General features: G+C 41.9%; 1 protein-coding gene across 2 annotated transcripts in view; it reads right to left on the bottom strand.

Moving 5' to 3' along the window:
- Positions 1 to 26,323, bottom strand: part of COL20A1 (collagen type XX alpha 1 chain) — a 91,152-nt gene that overhangs the window by 15,657 nt on the left and 49,172 nt on the right. For both annotated transcript variants that reach the window (XM_043496182.1, XM_043496183.1), the window contains exons 22-30: positions 24,244 to 24,282; positions 20,121 to 20,259; positions 17,982 to 18,124; positions 17,500 to 17,609; positions 11,776 to 11,934; positions 9,202 to 9,279; positions 6,081 to 6,167; positions 1,715 to 1,759; positions 484 to 579 (exon numbers count right to left, since the gene is read on the bottom strand). In XM_043496182.1, coding sequence (XP_043352117.1) covers positions 484 to 579; positions 1,715 to 1,759; positions 6,081 to 6,167; positions 9,202 to 9,279; positions 11,776 to 11,934; positions 17,500 to 17,609; positions 17,982 to 18,124; positions 20,121 to 20,259; positions 24,244 to 24,282 — 896 coding nt within the window. The remainder of the gene's footprint in view (positions 1 to 483; positions 580 to 1,714; positions 1,760 to 6,080; positions 6,168 to 9,201; positions 9,280 to 11,775; positions 11,935 to 17,499; positions 17,610 to 17,981; positions 18,125 to 20,120; positions 20,260 to 24,243; positions 24,283 to 26,323) is intronic.

The raw sequence follows: 26,323 nt of genomic DNA on the forward strand, positions 1-26,323 counted from the left end.
TCAGCAGGGCCATGACCCAACTACCTCCACACACCCTTTGAAGTGATTTGTGCCCATAGGGATCCTTGTACACCTCCAAACCTGACCCTTTTGCCTGGCATTTGTATGCAGGTATTTGTGTATATACACATACGTAACCATCGCCCATTGCTTCTCTAACCATGATGACTGTGCTACTGAAATGTTAATACTCCGTTGGGCTCTTCAGGGGCTAAACTAGGGATCAGCTATCCCACGTGGCCAGTTTTTAAACCAGAATTTAGGGTCTTGTCAACATTAGAAAAACTAGCCATCCCTATAATAGCAACAGCGCAGCTGGTAGTAATAGCATTGTAAGCACTGGCATAGATAGGGCTCAGGTGTTTTTATCACCACATCCCTGTAACAAACAAAATCAGACCCAACATTCAGATGTACAACATTCAGATGTATCTTTCACACAGAGTAAAAGATGAGATAAAAGCAATGAAAGAGATCACGTACCACTGGGCCCTGCACGGTGATTCCTTGGGAGCCTAGTGACCCTTGTTGTCCACTAGGACCCTCTGGTCCGACTTGTCCAGGAGAACCTGGCTCACCCTAAAGCCAGTCAAAGAAATTAAACGAAATGTGAGGAGGAACACCAGCGACTTCCACATGCATTGACTGCACTATATGACCTGTTTCAGCACAAAGCAGTTACTGGATGCAAAAGGAAGAGGCAAGGCCTGGAAGTGTCCAGTACCCTCAGCTGTACAGCCCTTTGCCTTTGCAGTCCAAGGTTTTGATCTCGCTTCCAGGGAAGTTAATGGCAAAACTCCCACTGGGAAGTTTCCAGGGAAGCAGGAGCAGCCCTGCCCTATAGCAAATTATTCTAGTGATTGGAGCAGGACAAAAAATGGGGGGAAAGGTTCTGCAAAGACTTAACTAAAAACGGTGTCCATTTTTCAATGTCTTTTTCTGACCAGCTGTATCAATGATGTTGGCTTCTGTGCAGTTAGTTTGAAAAAGGAAAGCAGTGGGGGGGTGGGTTCCCTTGCTTCTTTACTGGATTCTCTCAATCATGCTTTGATGGGTAACACAGCAATGACTCCAATTTGCAAATGCTCTAAGTGTGGATTTCAGTGCCTTCCCCACCCGTCCCAAATTCCAGGATGTTCAGATCCAGCCTTTTGTTTCATGCTCGTCTCTGCTCCTTTTCTGCAGAGATATATCCAGCTTCTGTGGCTCTCCCTGTACTTCACACCTTTCCCAAGCACGCCGAGGCACAGGGTCAAATCAGCCACGCATGGCAGGGAGAACAACACCACCACAAAACTGGGATGAACGTTTTCTGATGGAGCTGGGTTGTTTGGTTTTTTTTTTTTTTTTTTTTTTAGAAAAAAGCCTATCAGATCCATGTAGTTAATCAACACAACTAGGTGTCTGGAGAATTTTGGAGCATGGATCACGTCTATATCACACAGCTCTGAGCACCCACTTGGTGCTTAAACAATCATGTCATTTTCTATTTGATTACAGACATTTTCATTGTTCCATTTCTCAAAAACTCTGGATCCCTGCCCTAAGTAGGCAGAAGTATCATTAATGTAGGGATGAATTCAGACCTGGGGTAAGTAAATGTAAGTCCATTGAAGTTAATGGAGTTGCACTTGCTCATCCCAGGTCTCTGTATGACCTATAGGCATATAGCTGCCTGAAAGAAAATCAGAGTCGGAGTGCTGTCATTACTCACCTTCGGCCCTGGTTCCCCTTGTGGTCCTCTTCTCCCAGGACTGCCCTGCCAAAGTGGGACAAAGCACAAGACTCTCTTGTTATTAATATTAAGTAGTGTCTATGCCACAGTAGCGCTTAGGAACCGCAATACAGTGCCACAGTGCTAGCTACTGTACACACACATCATAAGATGCTCCCTGCCTCCCAAAGAGTTTGTTAGAGGGGGATATGACAAACAGAGCAGGAAGCAAAAGGTAACAGCGAGATACTAGTGAGTGTGAAAAGCAACGGTTACTGCACATCTGCTGTCGGACCATCCATCACAGCAGACTTCTAAGGAGAGATCTGAAGGGAGGACAATGAGGTGGCTTTGTGGATGCTTATTTCTTCCAGGCATGAGGAGCAGCACAGGAGAAAGCTTGAAGTTGCTTGGCTTCGTAACTGTAACAAACGGGTGCCGAAGGCGACATCGGTGGCAGTGGGGTTTGACTCATTGTGGTTTTGCACTTCCACGGAAAATCTAGGATGGAAGCAACTTTTCTGCTCAATCTGCTTCATTCCCGAGCAGCACTGGTTGCTCTGCAAATGGTGACATTGACACAGAGCAAAGAGTTCAGGTGAGAGGTGACCCCCAAGAGGTGAAGACTGGTTCTGAAGGCAGATCCAAATTAGGGCTACACCCAATTTTGGAAGGACTCAGATCTGGCATTCTAGTTGAGCCCCATCTCTGGTTAACACTCAGCTCAGTCCACGCAGGAACTGCAATTGTGAAAACTCTCAGCGTGGCCGTAAGTGGATGTGGAAAGCTCCTCTCATGCTCCCGCCACATGCACATGATGGTCTTGTCCCCATACGGCCATAGCTAAGACTGTAGGCTGCCACAAATGCATTTTGAGAGGGCTGAACAGTAACAAGCAAGTAATGGTTGCATCCCCTGTGGCAAGCTCCCCTCAGGTCAATGGTGTAAGAAAGATCAGAATCAGACCCTCCGTATTTTAGGATATTCCATAAAAAGGAAAGGTATTCAGTGGGACCACAGAAATGCAAAGGAAGCATTTCGTGATGGCACTGAGATTACACACTCATTTCTCAAAGTGCTTCTCATGGAGTGATGCTGATTAATCTCTATTCCAGCCACTTGCAGCAAGATGGGGATGGAACAGCAGCTCACACTTGTACAGAGACTAGAGCACACATTCTACTTTACATAATCTCCAAATGAGCACACTCACAGCAGGGAAGAGTAGTGTATCCAGGGAGACCTGGTTTATCTGCGCATCTGCATAACCACTGAATCTAAGAGGAATCTAATCTTCTAGCATGTACAGGTGCTGTATGAACTATTGACGTTTTAATCTGATGGCTTCTGTTCTTGAATCTAAATAGGAGTAGATTTGGATTAAGCAAGTCTGACTAGGAGCTTTGCTAGAGGTTGTTTATGGGGTGCCCCAAGGGGGCCTATCCCTGCGCAAAAAGAGCTCATTAAGGAAGAGTGGATGTGCATGAGACATCCTTGCTCACTATGGTATAGCTTTTGACATGTTAAGTGCCTTGGCTCTGTAGCAAATCGATCAGCATTTCATGCTGCATGAAGCATGTCATAACTGTATTCCCAATCAGGCTGAAAGAAAACACCTTATTCTCCTAAACTGCACTGAAGAGACATTTAAACTAGAAGGCCGCATGAGCTCATAACTATGCATGTAGCAGATTATCATAGAATCATAGGACTGGAAGAGATCTCGAGAGGTCATCTAGTCCAGTCCCCTGCACTCGTGGCAGGACTAATTACCTAGACCACCCCTGACAGGTGTTTGTCTAACCTGCTCTTAAAAGTCTTCAATGATGGAGATTCCACAACCTCCCTAGGCAATTTATTCCAGTGCTTAACCACCCTGACAGGTACGAAGTTTTTCCTAATGTCCAACCTAAACCTCCCTTGGTGCAATTTAAGCCCATTGTTTCTTGTCCTATCCTCAGAGATTAAGAAAAAATTTTTTTCTCCTTCCTCCTTGTAACAACCTATGTCCCCCCTCGGTCCTCTCTTTTCCAGACTAAAGAAACCCATTTTTTTCAATCTTCCTTCACAGGTCATGTTTTCTAAACCTTTAATCATTTTTGTTGCTCTTCTTTGGACTTTCTCCAATTTGTCCACATCTTTCCTGAAATGTGGCACCCAGAACTGGACACAATACTCCAGTTGAGGCCTAATCAGCATGGAGTAGAGCAGAAGAATTACTTCTTGTGTCTTGCTTACAACATTCCTGCTAATACATCCCAGAATGATGTTTGCTTTTATTGGAACAGTGTTATACTGTTGACTCATATTTAGCTTTTAGTCCACTATGACCCCCAGATCCCTTTCCACAATACTCTTTCTGAGGCAGTCATTTCCCATTTTGTATGTGTGCAACTGATTGTTCCTTCCTAAGTGGAGTACTTTGCATTTGTCCTTTATGGAATTTCATCCTGTTTATTTCAGACCATTTCTCCAGTTTGTCCAGATCATTTTGAATTTTAATCCTATCCTCCAAAGCACTTGCAACCCCTCCCAGCTTGGTATCATCCACAAACTTTATAAGTGTACTCTCTATGCCATTATCTAAATCATTGATGAAGATATTGAACAGAACTGGACCCAAAACCGATCCCTGTGGGACCCCACTCATTATGCCCTTCCAGCAAGACTGTCAACTACTGATCACTAGTCTCTAGGAACTGTTTTCCAACCAGTTTTGCACCAACTTTATAGTAGCTCAATCCAGGCAGAAGTGACTCCACACCCAGTCAGGGACAGGTCCTTTTCTCAGGCTTTCAACTTTAAAATTAGCACAGCATAATTCTCCCTTCCCCATACTCAGGGTCTTCCTCAGAGGCCTATCTACTCCCTACAGGGTTCCATATTAAAGGCCATCTGTCAGAGTCCAACCCTGCCCCAGAGCTGCCCACAGAAGTCAGTCAGCTTCCTGTAGTCCTGTTCTCCAAACCCAGTGGCTTCCTACCAGTGCCTCCTGGCTCCTAGCAGCTTTCTCCTTCACTGGGCCACCAGCTAGATTTTGTAATCACTCTCTCTCAGCTGGGAGGAAGCTGATCCTTCACAGATGAGGCTGGGCCCAACTCCCCTTAAAGGGCGGGCCACCCTGTGACAGGATATTTATTATTAAAACATATTTATTTGACACAAAGATTTTTTTCTACGTTGTGAAAGACGCTCTGGGCTAGATTTTCAGCCCTCAGCTTCTTCATGCAAAAATTCCAATTGCACTCTGCTGGTTCAAATACTTGCTAGGTATTCCCATAGCTGCTCTCATTGTTCAAACAGTCCTGTGGGGAAATGTTAACATTTGCACCCAAAAAAACCCATTCCGGCAAGTTGGTGCATGCATTACATGTACAGGGGGGAGAGTAGGTACAGCCTTGGCTGTAAATGTTCCCCTCTCTCTGTGTAATGTGCATTAGGAAACACAGAATTTGTGGTAATTATACAACTTTTCTGCAGTGGCTGAAAAACAGATAGGAACAACCAGAATTTCTGAGAGCCAGAGTCAATACACACGCCTCCTATATTAAATCTTTATTGAATCCAGCCCTGAGCACACCTGGATTCAAGGTTGCTATGCCATGCCTTTTGCATTTCAAGTCTTTGTACAGGGTTTCAGAGCTTCCTATCCAATAGATCTGTACAGACAGATAAAAAGGGAAGCCAGCCCTTCTCCTGTAAAAGGATTAGTACAGTAATGCTCTCCTGGCCCCCAGTTGTCACTGTTGCCTTGCAAGATAACTTATTTTGCTTTGGCAGTGGGAGAGGAAAAGGAAAGGAAAGGCCAGCCCAGGTTTAGATGGCTGCCTTGAGAGACACGAACATTGGCAGTTGTTATATTATTGAGCATTATAAAAATACAAATACCTACGCAGAGATGGGCTTGGACCATGATGCCAGCTCTATGTACCCTTTGCTTTGTTGGCACTTGATATCTGGATCGATACGTTTTGGCTTCATTGCACCTCTGATATTCAGGGTATTAAACCTCCCGCAAAAGTTGGGAAGTTCAGAATTCAGGATGGAAATCTGATAGCATTTACTTGGTGTTCAGAACCAAGGGAAGAGGAACCCAGCTCTGCAAGTCAAAGTCACTGGGTCCAAGTTGAGCAGAGGGCTGCCACCTCCTTTAGATGATAAATGTAGAGTCACATGCCATGCAGCATAGTTCATTGCTTAAACTCCTGTTTCTTTATGATGCTTCCCTTCTCTCCCTCTGACCAGTGTCTGCCGAGATTGTGAGTTCATGGCAGGGACCTTGTTCTTTACACATGGCTGTTAAATGCCACGTGGTTGCCAGACAATACAAACATTTCTAGGAACAAATGTCAGAAGGCAAACTTACAGGGGACCCTGGAGGACCTGGCGGGCCTGGGATACCTGAAGTGCAGGTGCAGGAAGGCGTTAAGGTAGGGCAGGTCTCTTCATTTCTCTGAAAGAAAGAAAGAAAGAAAGAAAGAAAGAAAGAAAGAAAGAAAGAAAGAAAGAAAGAAAGAAAGAAAGAAAGAAAGAAAGAAGTTATGGGTAACCCTCTCAAAAGTTCACTACGATTTTCACGACTCAGGCACCTAACTCTCATTGAAAGTAGGGCTGTCAATTAATTGCAGTTAACTCACATGATTAACTCAAAAAAATTAATCGTGATTAATCACAGTTTTAATTGCACTGTTAAACAATAGAATATCAATTGAAATTTATTAAATATATTTGCATGTTTTTCTACATTTTCAAATATATTGATTTCAATTATAACACAGAATACAAAGCGTACGGTGCTCATTTTGTAATAAAAATAAGAATATAAATATTTGCACTGTTAAAGTGATAAGCAAAAAATAGTATTTTTCAATTCACCTCATACAAGTACTGTAGTGCAATCTCTGTATTGTGAAGGTGCAATTTACAAATATCGATTTTTTTTGTTACATAACTGCACTCCAAAATAAAACAATGTAAAACTTTAGAGCCTGCAAGTCCACTCAGTTCTACTTCTTATTCAGCCAATTGCTAAGGCAAACAAGTTTGTTTACGTTTACAGGAGATAATGCAGCCTGCTTCTTATTTACAATGTCACCTGAAAGTGAGAACAGGCTTTCTTTTGCATGGCACTTTTGTAGCTGGCTTTGCAAGGTATTTATGTGCCGGATATGCTAAACATTTGTATGCCCCTTCATGCTTCACCCACCATTCCAGAAGACATGCTTCCATCCTGTTGATGCTTGTTAAAAAAAGAACACATTAATTAAATTTGTGACTGAACTTCTTGGGAGAGAATTGTATGTCTTCTGCTCTGTTTTACCCACATTCTGCCATATATTTCATGTTACAGCAGTGTCGGATGATGACCCAGCACATGTTGTTCATTTTAAGAACACCTTTACCACAGATTTGACAAAACGCAAAGAAGGTACCAATGTGAGCCTTTTAAAGATAGCTACAGCACTTGACCCAAGGTTTAAGAATCTGAAGTGCCTTCCAAAATCTGAGAGGGATGAGGTGTGGAGCATGCTTTCAGAAGTCTTAAAAGAGCAACGCTCCGATGTGGAAACTATAGAACCTGAACCACCAGAAAAGAAAATCAACCTTCTGCTGGTGACATCTGGCTCAGGTGATGAAAATAAATGCATGTCGGTCCGCACTGCTTTGGATTGTTATCAAACAAAACCCGTCATCAGTATGGACGCATGTTCCCTGGAATTGTGGCTGAAGCATGAAGGGACATATGAATCTCTAGTACATCTGGCCCATAAATATCTTGTGACGCTGGCTACAACAGTCACATGAACTCCTGTTCTCACTTTCAGGTGACATTGTAAACAAGAAGCAGGCAACGTTATCTCCTGCAAATGTAACCAAACTTGTTTGTCTGAGCGACTGGCTGAACAAGAAGTAGGACTGAGTGGACTCGTAGGCACTAAAGTTTTCCATTGTTTTATTTTTGAATGCAGTTATTTTTTGTACATAATTCCGTATTCGTAATTTCAACTTTCATGATAAAGAGATTGCACTGTAGTACTTGTATTAGGTGAATTGAAAAATACTATTTCTTTTGTTTTTTACGGTGTAAATATTTATAATAAAAATAAATATAAAGTGAGTGCTGTACACTATATTTGAAAATGTAGAAAACATCCAAAAATATTTAAATAAATGGTATTCTATTATTGTTTAATAGCACGATAAATTGCGTGATTAATTTTTTAAATCACTTGACAGCACTAATTGAAATGGTACTTGGGACTTAAGCACTGCTGAAAATTTTACCTTTTCGTTTTAGTACTTAGCTGGATTACATTTCCCATGATGCACCATGGTCTCTCCTCTTGGTGATATGAGACAGTGCATCATGGGAGTCCAAGGGCCATAGTGCATTATGGGAAATAAAGTCCAGCTGAGACACAATATTCAAACTGAAATATTTTTGTTTTCATCTGAAGTATTTCAATTTTAAGCTCAAAACCAAAACATTTTTGGATTTTGAGCATTCATTTTTTCAGAGAAAATCTAAATTTTCTGCAGATAGCAGATGGTTTGTGTGAAAAATTATGTTTAATCAAAGACCCAATTTTCCATCAAAAAAAATTTAAAAAGGAAAATTTTCCAACCAGCCCTACATTTTATAGTCACTGAAATTTACAATAAATATATCCTGAGGAAAACAATCAATCAATCTACTCCTTTCTAAATATTTGTCCAAAAGACAAACCTCCTCTCAGTTCAGGAGGAATAAGTTTTTTGTGTGCAGTAGAAGCCCAGGAGTGGAAAGGAATAGCAGGGGAATGTTATAACTTCAACTGACAAATTCGGGATTTCCGGTTCATGGGAGAATTTGAAATATCAAAAGTTCCCACAGACTGGAAATCCCAAGAAAAAAATGTTTCAGAAACCTGACACACAGCACTTTCAAAATCAAATATACTTGCCAGAACCCTGGCAGCTGCTACTTAAAACTGACATTCTTGTCCGCTGAATGTCAATTTCAGACAGCAGCTGCTGGGGGTCCCATGCAGGCTATCCCAGGCCGGGGACCTTGGGGCTTTCAGACTCATGGGCCAGCTGGTCCCCAAAGCTATTTTCACCAATCATTTTAGGTTTGATGAATTGGCATTTTCCGATGAAGCTTTGTTTCATCAGAAAATTTCCAACCGGCTGTAGTTATAACTCAGAACTGAAGGCCAATAGCCAAGCTGCGTGGCTGTCAGTGCTAGCTTAGTAGGTCTGATTCAAGACAGGAATTACGTGCCCTGGTGGAGATGTCTTTGAGAAGTCAACAGGCATTTTGCTATTAATTTCTTTGGGAGCAGACACAGACTCACTTGGACTTAGCTCTAGCTAGTTTTATCAGTTTCTCGGGAAAAAATAAAAATTCATCTTCTGATCCTATTAAATTCTATTTAAAGTGTCATTTCCTTGTGATTCACTCCCCTGTCTCATCCCAATGAGCACATAGGTCATTCATATCTTACCAGTGCCGGGAGATCACAACATCTATCTTCCTCTGCCCATGAGCCACTGCAAACTATCTGTAAAGACTGCAGCTGGAACTGTGGAGCAAAGAGAATTAGATGAGTCATGAGAAGAGTTACAAATGTGACAGGTGGGTTGATCGTGCAACCTGCCATTTACATGGCCATGCATAATTATTCTACCCGCTGCAGAAGAAGAGAGGCCACCTAACGAGAATGTAGGTGTAGAAAAAAGGATAGAACTGCACAGTTGTTTTTTTTTTAAATATAGTGCCTGCAGGTGTCCTGATGAACAGCAATTATGCAAGTTATTGTATGTTCCCAACAATAGCTCACGCCAAGTCTTGTTAAGATGCCAATGTGAATAACAGCTCATCCTACTGCAAGCTGTAGGGTGGTCTGGCAGGAAGTTGTGTAAATTCTTGGCCACTTCTGGCTGTAGTAGAATGTAAAAATAACCTTATGTAAGAGACTATCATGCACTTTCTCCCCTCCCCCTAACTACCACCCATACAGCCACATTCTTTCAGAGGCAATTTTACAAACTGCAGACACAAGACAACGGATACAGACTTTAGAAGAAGTGGCTGGTCATTGGGCTGCATTGCAAGTCTCAGGCCTCTGAGGCCAGAGCCTTGTGAAGTGAACTCTATCAGCTCATCCATGCTAACAAAACCTCAGTTTCCGATTTATTCACATTTCAGCAGCAGCCGCTCCCAAGGCCCCAGGTAATTGGCTTCAACACAAACCAAAATGTAAAAAGACAACTTTGCTCCGCTGCCACTCAAAGAAAATGGTAGAAGAACAAAAGCAGCAGATATTCCTGGGAGATGCATCCTCCCTGTCCAAAAAAATCTGCCCTCCTTCTCAACCTCTCCCTAGACTGCCAGATCTTTCCGTTTTGATTAGCAAAAGGGCAAATGCAGCATGAGACCAAAAAAAGAAAAAGGGGGGGGGGGAGAGATATATTTAAAACCCACAGTTTTTAAGAATGCCATTTTTACCAAATCAAATCTTTTCCCCCAGACATTTAATGATGAGTGAGCAGTGCGACTGGAAGAGTGGGATGTGCAGCATATGGCTAGAAAATGAGCCCCATACATCAAATGGCACTTAGAGATGTCTTAAATAAGGTTTGATGATAACCAATAAGGTGCTCTGTCTCCTCAAGGGCGGCAGAGCTGCAGAAGACATGAAACTTCGTTAGGCTTGAAGCATGATGGGAGTAGAGAAGATCTGGGCTGTTCATTAGTAGCTCTTCAATGACTAGATCCAGCTCACTAAGCTGCTAAAAGGAAAAACTGGGGAGGGATAGAGGATATTTTCCTCCAAGGCAGAGATCTGACAGGGCTGCTGTCAGTCTAAACCACCACAGTACTTCTTTGGCAAATAAAATTAGAGCTGCTTGAATCCCACTTTATTATGAATCTGTTCCCATATCGTACAGCTCATTCCTTTGATGGCATTTGTCATGGTACATTGCATGATTCCACTTCCTCCTGGTGTAGCTGAGGCTGCATGCAATAGAGATGGGCCAGATTGCTTGTGCAATGCTGCCTTCAGGTGCGGAACGTTGCAGTCAGCTGATCTGTTCTTATTTGCACTCCCAGATCTATGTCAGGTGTTGTGGAGCACTAATTTAGCCTTGCCCTGCACTTGTAATCATTCAAAGCAGTGCCAAATCATTCCCATGAAATCACGGGAGTCAGATGCCAAAATACCTTGAGGATCTGGACCAAGGGGCATAAAAACACAACCCAGATCAGCCACTGGAGTATTTTTACGCTTATTTGCAGTGGTTGTAATGGCAACATGAGGTAAAGGCAATGAAGAATCAGATTCAGCGTGTTTTTTGTCTCTGGTGCTTGCTTTTCTAATGGGTCAATCAGCCCAAGACCACTGATCTTCAGGGCACCGGGCAAAGCCAAGATGTTTATTTTTTTCCTTTACCTGTGGGGCAAAAGTGGGCTTTTGTTTGCAGCTGAGTCTGGTGTTGAGAGGGTTTTTTGAGTTGTAATTTATGGTGACTGCTCTGAGTATTGTTTGACAGTCATTCAGGGACAGTGCACTTTTGAGATTTTTAGACCAAATGAAACCCATCTGAACATGTTGCCCCCCGTGATTACTAGTATGTGGCTGCTGCCATTCCATGGGAGCTGATGTATAAAGTCTTCTCTTTTAGAAGCAATCTAGTAACCCTCCTTCCTTTTTCAGCCAATTATAACAAGATCTGTATGTCCTCAGGTTCCAAGATTATGTAGTATTAAAGCACCATGTAAGCTGCTCACCCACAGATCAGGGTGCGAGCTGACATGGCTACATGGCACACACATGCTGTGCTTCATCTCATCACAAACTCCCAAAAGTAGGAGAAGAATGTGCAAAACATTGCATTAAAAATGCTCATCAAATTTCAAAAGCTGAATAGGTGTATAACACTTCCCTACTTCATGGGGGAACGCAACACAAGAGCAATGAGGGGAGGGGACAGTAGTTCCACTCTGATTTGTATCCCATCCAACCCTGAATTTAGACACAAGACTCCTCATTAAAACTAATAAAGGCTGGACTTACTGCTGCTGACCCACTCCTGGGTCCTCTGGTTCCTGTCAGTTTTCCTAGCATGATGAAGCCAGCAGTGGAGATGCTTCCCATAGCATTGATCGGTTTCTCTGCTATTTTCTTACAGTCCAAGTAGAGTTTGATCCTGAAATGGCTCACAGCTACGTGCACCTGGATAACAATTAGAAATAGATGCATTGGACCTCACCTGCTGGACGGAGGATTCTTTGTAATCATGTATCTGGCAGAGTTCATATCCACTTCGGCAATCAAGGGGATCTTTTTTTGTGCATGTAATGATCGCAAAAGATACTGGGTGAAAGCCTAGAGAGTGAACTCTTCTATGGACAATAATACCTTGTCCTAAAGGACATCAAAACCATTGGAGAATCAAAATTTCAGACGAGGGAGAAGGGGGTGGGAGGGCTAGTCCAACCAGCACTGAAGTCTGCACTTAGGATCTCCTATTTTTAGCTCCCCTGACTATGAACAGCGGGACAGTTTTCCCAGGGACAGCCAGCTCCTCAATACTCCTGCAGAGTTTAGGAGCTATGCAAGAGAAGAGCTCTTCTTCAAATTCCCAGGCCTCTCCCCCAGCCAGCCCTGAGCAAGCCAGGAACCCTTGTGTGCAGAAGCCTTCAGCCCATAACAGTGTCAGTAAAGATGGCAAAAAGTGCTGTGAGCTTCAGCACACAGTTTCCGTCAAAACAACAACAAACAGCCCATTTTATGCACTGAAGGCTTTGGGGCACAGGACTTTTGGCTTCCGCGAGGCCAGTTCTTGGGCTGGAGAAAAGGGACGCAGGATAGGGCTGAGAGCTGGAGCACAGTTCCTCTGCAGTCAAACCCTGAAAGACATACACGAGCTTGGGATTACCAAGAGTTTGAGTAAACTGAGATATAGTTAATCAGACTTTGCCTGCACCTACAGAGCCATAGGAGCCCACTGTTGGATGTCAACCCTCTTCTGGAGGAGCCATCCCTGGAGTTCTGATGTGAAGTAGATTAGCCTCCATAATTAGTTTAGTCCTTGGGTTGTCTACTGAGACAGTTGTTAAGTAGAGCAGGACAATTTTTTTGGCAAATAGTAAGTTTGCCGAAAAAATGAATTTTTTCAAAACTCCTCAACTATTCATGAATTCGGGTCGAATTCAGCAAATAGTTTTAGCTGGAAAAAAAATAAAAAGGAAAGCTTTAATCATTTTGTGTTGACGTTTCTGAAACAAAATGTTTAGACATTTTGAAATGAAATGGTGTTTTGTTTTGAAATATAGCTAATTTACAACGACAAAAACGTGAGAAAATACCCCCAAAATTACCTGAAACAAAATGAAAAGACCCCAAAATTGTTTTGTTTGACTCAAATCAAAACAACAAAAAAGTCAGTTTCAGCTGGAACCAAACCACTCCCCCCCACCCCAAAGTTTTCAGATTGACTCCCAAACCAAAAAGTCCATTATTTGCTCAGGTCTACATGTAAGGTGCTAATTTGGGTGGAGGGTTTTAATTTCTAAATTTAAAAAAAAAGTTGGGGACAATTTTGATGAAATTTTTTTTTAAAATGTTCCCTGATTTTCAGTCAAACAAGTTAAACTTTTTCTAAGTTTTTGAATTTCAAATACATAATAAATAAATAAATTAAACAAACAGAGGGGTGCAGGGAATTTATAGTTTTTCCCTCCCAACCAGTTATACTGTCATTAGCAACCTGGTCCAGATTTGAAGTAGTTAACTAGTGGTGAAAGAATACCCCATTAGCAGTCCCTGAGCTACGTGATGAAAAGCCTCTGAAAATGGGCCTGTATTTTAACACAAAGATCTCTCTTTCTGCCACACATGAAAATGCAGGGCTTTTATTTTATAATCTTCTAGTGCTGCTCTTGGTCTCTCTGTTATTATTCTGTTTGGAAAGTGGTTATTAACAGCAAATACAAAGATGATGTTTGGTACAGATGGGAAAAAAGAATGTTTTTCTCTTGCATATTTAACACAAAACTAAACAAAAAACACTTAAAGGTGAAAACGTATGCAGGACATTTAAGGTAATAGGCAGTATAGAGTTTACTGATCGATGGATGGGACATGAAATCCCCACTGTGTTTGTCAGTGCTTTAAAGCACCATGAAAGGTGTTTTTGGAAGCCTACTTCACTGTAGCTTTGAGTGAGACTGAAATCCATGCCTTCATCATGACAAATACTGTACGCTACAGGCATTGCACTTTTGAGTGATTATACCTGCCACTGGGGGTCTGGTCAGGGGTTAGAAGGCACATAGCCAAACGATAAGCAGCTTTAGCAACCTGAGAAGTTAGTAAAGATTCAAAACGACTGCCTATCTCCACTCACAGTTAGGAACGAATCCATGTTGAAATTAAAAATCTCAATCCAAATGGGATCTACGCCATAGCTAGGGGAGGCAGGGTGGTCCAACCTAGGACTTGAGTGACCTGGATTCAATTCCCTGCTCTGCCATAGATGGCCTGTGTGACCCTGGGCAACTCAATTCGCCCCTCTGTGCCTCAGTTTCCCATATGTAAAAGGCGGATCGTGCCCTCGCTCATGAGTAATGTGAGAATAAATACTTTCAAAATGGAGAGGCAGTCAGATAATATGGTGATGGTGGCCATAAAAGTACCTAAAACAGATATATAGACTAGTTAGATCTGCAGCTTTTGTTGACTCCATGACTAGAAGAGGACTCAGCTGTGAAGTTTGGAGCCAGAAATGAATGTACTCATAGATCAGGGATGTTTGGATTTGGGGCTTGATTTTCAGTCCATCTCAATTCTCTCTCTTCTTGTGCAGCTTCTTTGTAAAATAAAAAAAAGACCTGCACATTTGTAGCACTAAGCATTTTAGACCTAGCAATGAAGACTGTGACAGATTGCCTTTAATATGACAATAGCTCAGATTCAATATAGAGGAAAAAAAAGTTCAGAGGGAATAAAAGGCAAAAAGTGAGTCCTGCCTCTTTAAACTAAAGTAGACCAAGTTGGATTTATGTTGACACCTCCAGCCAAGATCATTAATATTCCAAAGCCTGGTCATAAGCTAGAAGAAAGGGCAGAGAGAGATGCTTTTAGGAGTAATAAGGTGGGCTGAGGAAGAACTGTGCGGAGACCCCTTTGAAGGAGCTTTTCAAGTTTTGGAAGGTGTGCAGTAAAACAGGAACTTAATCAGTGTCTCCAGTGCAGCAGCTACATTGCGGAGTGATTTCAGGAAAAATAAGAGACAGAATAATATTATCCCCCAGTGTCTCTGCACAGGGGACTACTGTGTGCAGGGGCTTGAGGATGGTAATAAGCCAGGCACATGAAAGAAACTTGAAAAGCATAGGAGCCAGGTTGGATGGCATTCACCTGCAGGGCAGAGGCGATCTCACTGACCAACTGCCCCAGGCAAGGGGCCAAGGAGAAAGGGACAGCAGATCTGAGATGATAAATGTGACATGGCTTCTTTTCCATAATGATCTGAACTGCACCTACCTAGCTGAGATCTTGCCAGGCAGGGCCCAAGTTGCATTATGCAGACGCTTCATTTTACTCCCTCTTGAATACATTGGGCTTTTAATGAGAGTGTTCAAGGCTTGCATTGTGTCAAGGTAAAGTCACATGGAAGGTCCTGGGAGGGAAGACACTCTTCCAACCTCTTGCAAGAGGCATTCAGGAATAAAACACTACCTACTCTGGATGAGGCAATCCCCTAAGGAGTGCCGGCTGCCTAGATACAGGCTGTGGGGAGTGCAATAGAAAAAAGAACACTATGTCTTACAAAGTGAGAAATTAGAGTGCCCCAGCTCTCGCCGTTTTCCCCTCATTTCTCCCTCTCTCCAAATCCCCATCTATCTTGTGCTTTAACCATCCCCCTCTCCAACCTTTCTTTAACCATCCCCCTCTCCAGCCTCCAGAACATAGAGTTACTTCTCTTCTTGAAATCTTGTGTTACAGCTGCCCCTTCTATTCAGGTTAGGACTGATCTTCTCTGCAAAAGTGTTTTACGGATCACGTATGAAGGATGCTCCACAAAAAGCCATTGTTTTCCACCGCTTTGTAATGCTGTTGTCCCAAAATCAAAAGGCAATAAACAGCCTAATTTCTAACAGCCTCTGACAAATCTGCTAGGTGCCCTCAACTTTGATCTTAAAAAATGACTACTTCTGGCACTTATACAGTGGGGAATACCACCACTACCTAGTTCTTATCTAGCGCTGTTCATCTTTAGAGCTCAAAGCACTTTAGAATGGAGGTTAGTATCATTATCCCCATTTTTACAGATGGGGAAATTGAGGCACAGGAAATGATGAAACATGCCAAAGGTCACCCAGCAAGTCAGTGGCAGAACTGGGAATTGGACCCAGGCCTCCTGAGTCTCAGACCTGTGCATATCCACTGGCTATATTGCCTTAGAATGTGCTCCATGGTAACTCGCCTTTTTATAGGTTAGCAGAGTAAACAGCTGTGGCCATCTGACAAACTGTAGGTCAATCACATACGCAATTGCCTTACTTCAGTACCTTCCTTTTTCCTATGTTTCCCTTTTTAATTATTACTCTTATATGAGGAAGAAAGTGATGGGAATGAAAGAGAAACTGGTGACTCCAGTTAGAGCCAGGAATAGAGCAATCAGCCACTGGGCAAGCTCCCCTGGCACTTGTGCGCCAGGGCATCTACACCCTGACCTGTAACCCCATGCTAACCTAGCTTGTCCAGCCCTTTCACAGCTTATTCCATGTCCCCCACAAACACCTACTATTAGGCCTATCTACCACAATCCCAGTTCATACTACAATCAGCCATTCCAGTCCTTTGCCTCTCGTGAGCAGGCGATTCCTTCTGCTGAACTCAGTGGTGATTTTATGGTGGGGGTCAGGACTAGACAAAAAGACTCGCAAATTCTTTTGCACTTAGACCATGATTCTCCATAGACATACACATATATTTAACTTTAAGGCCAATAGGCCTTCAGTAGTCTCACTGACTTCAAAGGGACAATTTAAAAGCTTAAATCTTTGCTTGGCTGGGACTAGAGGTGACATTTCAACTATATATCCAGAGAAAAAGGGATAGTGCAATTACATAAGTACCATTCTATGCACCACTGGGACTACAACACTGCATCATAAATGGACATGCATACACTCCAATAAACAGATCAGTTGAGAGACACATATCGGGCAATATTAAAATCAAGGCGAGTGAACTGAAAGAGCTACTATGTTAGCTCTTATAATGCATCCCTTATGGAAAAAAATACATATTTTTTCACAGGGTGGTTATATCTTTGCTAATGCATTTATATGAAAATATATAAAATATTTATACTGTACAAAACTGGCAAAAATTTAATATTTATAAAGGAAGCGCGTGATTCAACGTACATTACATACATTTCACTACTGTAGCATTTCATGTTTCCACCAAATATTACATTTTAAATATGACGTTAGCCAAGTTTGTAATGTGTGGATATATTTTATATACTCATATGTATTTTAAATATAACTAACTACGTTAGATACGTTCAATACTTGGAAAATATGTATTTTTCATATGGGATGACTCAAAATTCCTTACAATTGCAAATCAACACAAACAGGTTGGCCAATTTGCTAATGACTTTTTAAAGACCATTCGCATAACCACTCTTCAGTACAAATAATATATACTGACTGCATTTTTTTCTCAGCCTGCCCTTGTGAGATAATGATCTAAGTTACTCCCTCCCTTGATAAGGACCTTATGAAAGCTCCCATAGAATATCTTCTTCACTTCCTGTTGGTCAAAGGTGACTTCCTGTAAATCAGCCTTGTAGTCATGATTGAAATAGGTCAAGGATTTCTTACTGGCTACAGGGGAAAATAGGACAAATAAGAACTTAGAATTAAAATAGAATTTGATTTCACCTACAGCATGTTGAAAAATAATATAGACTTAAACATACTGAAACACTTAATACTTGTCAAGCTTTAAAAGCACAAAGAAGGAAAATAATGGTCAAAGTCAAGTATACATTGCAAAATGGAGTAAATAAAATTAGAGTTTTTAGTGGGTTTTTAACTATACAGAAAAACATTTCCATATGTTATTTCGATAGCTTCTGAAATGTTCATGCTGGACACTGGCAAGTTTCAATAATAAAACTGTCCAACTGAGTATAGAAGTTGGTTCTGTTACTCTTTCAAATACCTGAATCTGATCTATACTACATGAAACCTTACAGTCAAGTATAATCCCGAGGAATGGCTGGAAGTCCTCATCTGTTAGCTGCCACACAGCAAAGGGCACTTTGGGAGTCTCCGGAAGGAGCCGGAGGAGGATGCTGATGGTGTGCACAGACGGAATCCCAGAGAGAAGCACTTCACTGGAATGAGACAAGCAAAAGTCAGCTCAGTGACTAATGATAACGAATGGCAGGGGGCTAATGTTCTACCTTCCTGGCAACCAGAACAGTTCTGAACTACAGACAGAATGGTGTTACTGAGGCATGATGGCCTGAGTGAGGCTCATTTGTGGAAATCAAATACAGGGACAGACCCTTTGCTGGTGTAACTCGGTTGAAGTTGAAGGAGTTACTCCAGTAGAGAATTTACTCCGTATTTTGTACATTCCTCTTGGGTTTTAAAAACACATGCCCCAGAATTTTGCATGTGCCTTGTCATAGCATCAAAAGGGAGGTACAGGTCCAGTCATCATGGTCAATCTCTCACTCCCTGTGTTGGGTCAGGGAATGCTGAAGACACCGTGAATGCAGCCTTGCATTATTTAAAAGACACTTCTGGTAGCTTATCGAGTTACTTTGATGGGCTCTGAAAGGGTCCTATCCAAAATTCCTTGTCAAGAAGAATGAATGATGGCAGTGATTGATGCGGTAGAAAACTAGGGGAAGACCTTCAGGCCTTGACAGAGGTACTAGAAGTACCTTGCAAAAAGACACATGAGCCATACGAGGACCACTTGTGAAATTTGGGACTCAAAAATGAAACCTGTGAGAGGACATGTAATAAGTCAAGCCATGGACTCCTGAGGTCTTACTTTCTCTTCTAGACTTCTGTTCCAAACTTGTTACAAAGCACTTACTGCATGCAAATATCACTCAAAAGGCATAGGTCAAAACTGAATGAAGAAAGCAAAATTAGCTATGTCGCAGGTACATTCGTAATCTGTATGGGCCACATTTGCATGAGTAGATACACAACACTTCAACAATCTTTTCAGGATTGCTTCAAACATAACATCAAGTTTTGTTTTGTTTTAAATTATATAATGTCCTTGAAAGGGCATATTTGTGTATCTGATACGCCTACTGGTTGAGCAAATGGATTTGTCTATGTTTTTTTAAATACGTAGAGCCTTCTGAATTCCCCTACTCTGTTTACTGTAAGAAGCTTTGCTTCTTTAAATAAGATTTAAATGATCCCAGTGCTCTAGTAATTAGGCTAAATAAAAATAAAATAAAGTAAAATAAAATAAAACGGACTATTAAGAGTCAAATCTGCCATGATTTATACTCCATAATGCTACTGGGGTCATTGGCACCGCCAGGAATGAAAGTTGACCCATGATGATGCCTATGGCTTTGAGAAGGATCCCAACTAATGAGGTGCACAGTAAAGTCACATTCCAAAGTCACTGGTTAATCCTTCTTGTCAATCAAAATCAAGCTGCGCAGTGGAGCTATGAGCTTGTATTCTACAACAGTAATTGTCAGACTGCAAACCAGGAACATTAGGGGAAAGGGTGAAAGAGGTTAAAAAGGTCATGCCCAATCATGTTTCTAGCTGAGACTTTGCCTCAAAGTTTGATCTTTTAAATGCATGTGGATGAGGAGAGGAGTGGTCATGGAAAGAATTAAATGTATCCCCAACAGAGGACAATTAAACAGAACTCAAGGGTCATCACATACAGTCTTTCAGCACTTAATTCTGGACAGCAGTGATATTGAAGACACACAGCTAAAACAGGGAAGGTGCCAGTAGGCACCTAAAATCTGAGCTTGGCCTTGCAAAAACTCAATGCCCCAATCACCCTACTGTATTCAATGAAGTTTCTGTGACATGTCCCATCATATGATCCATCTTGAGGCAGTTCAGGGGGTGATTTATCGATCAGCACACAATACATGTCTTCTAAGGGGGGAAAAAATCTTTGCATGCTTTTCAGTTTCACTAGGGTGGGGTTAGCATTCATGCTATTTTCATTAGGAAATGGCCAGTTGAGTGTTCACTAGGCCAGTATCTACACCCACCCCCACCAGTCGATACCCTTCATTATGTGGACCAGAGCCAATGTTTATGCAACAGACAGAGAATAAACTTTTGTTGGAATCCATGTGGTTCTCAGCTATCTTCCCAAACTACCTTGTTCTCTGGGTTAGCTGAATATCTCTGAAGAGAGTATAAGTACGGGTCCTGCTGAACACATACGGTTCCATGGCCACTCCTTTAATGGATGCATATTCTTTTTCCACCAGTCCAAAAGCCTCCATCATGTCAAATCCTGGTACAGTCAGAGAAGGGCAGAGAAAGAAACACTTAGAGATAGTAGGGAAAACAATGGTTTGTAAGGGATCTGCCTGAGCAATGGTTGCTCTTTGTTTTCTCCAAGGGCAAGTGCATTCCAGTAAGGAGGAAGACTAGTAGGTATAACGAATCATCAGCCTGATCAAAGTACTCTGCGTACTGTGTCAGTGTTCTGACTTGAATGCTCCGTATTTCTCATCAAAGTGCCCCTTTGGCCTAGGAGAAATATGCACAGATCCATTTTCCAGATGCAGGTAACAGAGGAACAGAAAATTTTCAGGCTAGATTTTCCAAAGTGCCCAGAACCCAGCTCCCGCCTCTGGGAACTGCAAATTCTACCCATTTGGAACAATGGGTTGAGCACTTTTGAAACTCTGGCCCTCAGTGACTTGCTAAAAGTTATAGGGAAAGTTTGTGGCACAGTTGGTGGGAACAGAACCTAATCCCTGAAGTGGTTGAACTTTGTCTACTCATTAGACCAGACAAAATGCTTCAGATCTGTGTTGGTTAGGCCATCTGCTGGATGGAGATAGCAATGCTCACCCCTGTGATATTCTTTGAGATCCACAGATGAAAACTAACTAAGCAGGTGCAAAGAATTATTATTAGGCACATTTTTCAATAGAGATAATTAAAAGCCAAGAGAGGCTGAGTGAGCTAGATGGAGGTAGTGTTACTTAGTTGATTAGGCCCTGGCCATGTAACTAAAAGATTTATTTTGAGATAAATGATGAATGAATCATATTTATTATGGAGCAGAGTAAGGTGGTTTATGATAAAATATGATTTTTTTTACATTTGAGAAAAATGACATGTTTGTTCACTATGTGAGCAGTGTAAGATCCAGAAGATCATTAACTATTTGTTTCCTTGCTTTAACATCCTTGAGTTTTATAAAACGATAGGTAAATACAGTCTGTCACCTAGGAACCTTAAAAATATATTTGAGTTATTTGTTCCTGGAATGAATTAATTACTGTTTGTAAGGGCCTCTGCCACTGTAGCAAGATCTAATAATGAGAGTGGCATTTTAAAAAAATCTATTAAATTGGGGAAAAAAAACCTCAAAAAATTTGCTCTGAAAAAAAAACACAAGTTATAATGAGTTCTGCCTTTTCAACTTGATGCCAAATATTATCATAAAAGAAATGGATTCTGTCCAGTAATTGCTTAGGAAAGGGAAAAGAGAGAGAATTATTCTCTGCTGCAAAATGTATCCTCTCATGTGCGAGAGTCATGAAAGTGGTAAAGTTAAAGTATTGCCATTTCTCTCTTCATTTTTTCAAATATTGCCAGAGGTGTGATCTGCCTTATGCGGTCTACAAAGATTTTTCCCCTGACATCTTTGACATCTCATCTCCAGCTTCATGTAGCTTCATCTCTTTTTCCCAGCTCATCATTAAAGCTCTATGAGTCACTTCTTATTTCAGATTTAATACAAACAGACCTTGCAGTCGGGGTGTTGGGTTTTTTTAGCTTATCAGAACTTACAGCAAGCTGGGAGGATAAGAGGAAATAACCAGTTTGTTTTAAAGAGAAAGGGGGACAAGTTCATCACATCATTTCCCTTTCAATCTGTACTCTCCCACCTCAGCACCACTTACTATTGATTGGATCTTGGTTTGGTGGGTATTTTGCATTTGGGCTGCTATAATGCACATTTGTCACTATGCAGCGTTTTAGAGTGCTCATCAGATTATTCTGACTGGTTTCAGACCATTTCTCTCTGATTTAAGAACCTGCGATTTGGTATATTATTATGTCCATTAAAATGTGTATCAATATCATAACAATGTTTTAAAAGCAAAATTTAAATTACAGTTATAACCATAGAAGGTTGAGGGAGATATGATTGCTCTCTATAACTATATCAGAGGATAAATACCGGAGAGGGAGAGGAATTATTTAAGCTCAGTACCAATGTGGACACAAGAACCAATGGGTATAACTGGCCATCAGGAAGTTTAGACTGAAATTAGACTAAGGTTTCTAACCATGATAAGAGTGAAGTTTTGGAATAGCCTTCCAGGGAAGCAGTGAGGGCAACGATCTATCTGGCTTTAAGATTAAACTCGATAAGTTATGGAGGAGATGGTATGATGGGATAATGTGATTTTGGTAATTAATGATCTTTAAATATTCATGGAAATAGGCCTAATCCCCTGAGATGGGATATTAGATGGGGTGGGATCTGAGTTACCAGGAAAGAATTTTCTGTAGTATCTGGCTGGCGAATCTTGCCCTATATCAGTGTTAGCTGATCGCCGTATTTGGGGTAGGGAAGGAATTTTCCTCCAGGGCAGATTGGAAGAGGCTCTTGAGGTTTTTCGCCTTCCTCTGTAGCATAGGGCACGAGTCACTTGCTGAGGATTCTCTGCTCCTTGAAGTCTTTAAACCACGATTTGAGGACTTCAATAGCTCAGACATAAGTGAAGTTTTTCGTAGGAGTGGGTGGATGAGATTCTGTGGCATGCATTGTGCAGGAGGTCAGAACTAGATGATCAGAATGGTCCCTTCTGACCCTTAGTATCTATGAATCTATATTATTAATCCACCCAATGAAACAGCTATGGCACTGGCTATTTCTCTTGATAAATCACCTGCGCCATGCAAGACAGTTATAGAGAAATACAGCAAGAGATATTTGCTTGGTATTATGGCTTGATTAGTTTGGCCTGGACATACACAGACTGAATAGTCTTGCAGAAATGTGGGGAGAGAGGTCAAACAGGGCAGTCTATGGATCTTAAGATACTTATCTGGCCCCCTTTACCAGAGGATCTGAGCATCTCCCAGTCTGTGACGTATATATCCTCACAACACCCCTGTGAGGCAGAGAAGTCCTATTATCGTTATCCCCCTTTTATGGTTGGGGAACTCTGCAGAGAGAGACTAAGGGTATGTCTACATTTGAGTTGGGAGGGGTGATTTTCCAGCTCACCATGCTAGCTCCGTCCAAGCGACAACTTAAAATAGCTGTGTGTCAGCACCATGGATTGCTCCCCTGAGCACTGCCTGACCCCCTGGACATGTACTCAGACAGCTAGCCTGAACTGTGGCTCATGCAGGCCACAGATACATTGCTATTTTTAGGTGCTAGCTCAACCAGAGCTAGCGTGGGTATGTCTACACGAGCTGGAATCACATCTCCGAGCTCAATGTCATACTTAAGTGATTCAAAGGACTCCCTGGCAGGCTAGGGATTGAACCAAGGTCTTCTGAATCTCAGGCTGGAGCCCCTGACCACTAGATTTCTCTGGGAAGATGTGGGGCTGGGGCTGCCATATAGGCAGTACAAGTCACTTCCTAGGTGGCAAAACTATATATAATGGGGAATATAGTAGAGAGAGAGAGAGAGGGGAAATAGAGTTCTCCTAGTTAATATATACCATTTGAGTCCTACAGCAGCCCTAGGCATGTCTACATCCTTTACAACTTGCAGAGATTTCCTTGGGGGAGGGAAAGGGGAAAAATTTTAGGATGGGGTTACTGAAGGAGCCTAAGGTGCATTAGGGACACAAATCACTTTCAGTGCAATGGAAGTTGGATGCCTAACTTCCTTAGGGGCTTTGCAATTCCCAGCCTTTACTGCTAACTGTTCCCCAAAAAAGGTTGACAGAGGTGGATGATGAGAGAGCTGAGGTGCATAAATCTAGTTACTTAGCTTGGATAGATGAAATAAGACCCTCAGTACAACAGGGAAATGTATTTCTATTGCCCAATGTGGTGGGAAAAGGGAAAGGAAATGAAGGTGTTGAGGAGAGACATTTGTTGAGCTCTCCCAGGTTTCCTGCATCAGACTTTCTGACACGGCAACAGCACTCTGGGTGTGGGGAAGATGACTTTAATGTGTGCAAGGCAAGCTTTCGTAACAGCGATGCAGATTAAAGATTAGTCGGGATCAGACAGTGTTTCCACATTCATGACAGAGCCCACCTGGGACTGAGAACTAGAAAGGTACCTTGCAGAGAGCCTTCAGTGGAACTGATAGTGGGGCAAGCTGCAGGAGAAAAAAAACAGGGGAAAAATCATGAGACCCAATGGAAGCCAAACTGGCAACTTATTACAGGAATAAAGCAAACATGGCTGTGGTCTGCAGCAGAATGGAAAGCACATGGAGACCTAGTGAGTGAGTCTGTATAGACATCTTGGCACATATACTGCAATACCCAACAATATGGTCAATTCCTTGAGGCCAGGGCCCAGCCTGATGGTAGCAATAATCATTACATTTATGGGCAATCCAACGGCATACATTTGGGCCATATTTTTAATGGCTTGAAGACACACTGGTTGAAAATTTGTACTCTTTGCAAACTTGGGTCTATGACAAGAAGCTGCATATGCACTTAGCCAATCTGCACATGCAAACATGGAAGTTTGCCAGGTTTTGCATGGCTCACTCATCACTCAAGCCTTTGAATTGATTGTCCTTTATCAGCAGGCCCCTTCATTATAACTTTGTTTTAACTCAATCTTCTACTACTGCTCACCCACTGCGGACTTAAACACAGTTATAATGGGCTTTTTCTTTGATATTTCTGGTTAGTTGTAGTCTGGACACCTAAACATGTAATGCATATGTAATTGCCAGTTTGCATAAACAATTGCTCTAACTGCATTGCAAAACAAAAGAACACAACTACCCAACCATTTTTGAGCATGGAGCTGAGGTTTCATCTTTCCAAAATTTGTCTCTCCGCATCATTGTTAAGTGGTAAAGCCAAGATCCCCAGAAGTGAGTAAAAGCAATCCCATGCACAAAATGTGCATATGCAATTGCGGTAATTGCACACAAAGACTATGCATGTCCATGTAATTCTGAAAATCTGAACTTAAGAGCATTCTTTCATTTTTATTCATTTTTTATTACATTTTGGAACTTAATCTTTAAAAAAAACAATTGGCAATCCTTTGCCAGTCATCTTTTCAGGAAATCCTCTGCTCAATCTTATAGCATCCCTGAGGCAGCGAGAGCGAAATATATGGATGCTACTCATACAAATTAGGGACAAAGGACTAGAATCAAAAGCTCTTTGGTGACAAAGTTATAAAGTGCTCTCTCCATTTAAGTGGTTTGGGTATGGCAGTGTTTTAGAAAACAGAGCATGAATGTTACTTTCAATTATTTGCTGCTGTTTAAATCCCAGGGCATGGATGCCAGATGGAACTGGGACAAGGAAAATATTTGAAAGTCAGAGATGTCCCTGAAAATCAAGTACACTTGAGAGGTTGGCTATTTCATAAATGGCTTTTTAGGTCACTAGTTTAATGCAGCTTAGCAGCTCATTACATTAAGGTTGCATTATAAACGTTCTGTTGCTATTACTACATCATATGGTATTTCATAGCTCACCACAGAAGCAGGGTTCTAATTTTCAGTACTTGACTACTGTAAAAGGTAGGAGGAGCTGGTCATTCCCTCCCCATTCCTCTTGGCAAATAAACGTGCACCCGAAAAGCCCAGTCCACTGTGTTAATTTGTGACCCCTCTTACCCACCAAGTATGAGCCACAGGCTGTTGGTATCACAGCACTCCGGGGTGTGAAACTGAATTGAAGGCTGTGAGTTTGATGGCTCTGGGACTATGGATATCAGGTACTAAACCATAAGGGTGACATTTTCCATTGGCCTCCATTATTTTGAGGTACCTTGGTTTGCATACACATAAAGCAAGTTTTTCTTTCTGGAAAAGTTCTATAGAATTGGGATTAGAACCAGTACGGGGGGATAAAGCAATGGAACAGGGTTCTATTAAAATGGTCAGTTCCTGGGTAAGCTCCACTTCTGACCCCTCCCACTCTCTCTGAGAGCGCTCCTTCTAGGTCTTGGGCCATCTCCTCTGTCTTGGGGTGGAATCACACAATTCTCCCACTCTCAGACCAGGCCCTGGGTTGCAGTCTCCTGTGTATCAAGTGTGATCACCTCGGCAGGTCAGACTGACCTCCAGACCCTGCAATTCTGTTCTCCCCGGGCAATGACAGTGCCAATCAGCGACCAAACAGCCTCCTTAAAGCAAAGTGTCATTTGTTTAGAACAAA

The sequence above is a fragment of the Dermochelys coriacea genome, chromosome 13, assembly GCF_009764565.3.
Source record: "Dermochelys coriacea isolate rDerCor1 chromosome 13, rDerCor1.pri.v4, whole genome shotgun sequence".
Lineage (NCBI taxonomy): Eukaryota > Metazoa > Chordata > Testudines > Dermochelyidae > Dermochelys > Dermochelys coriacea.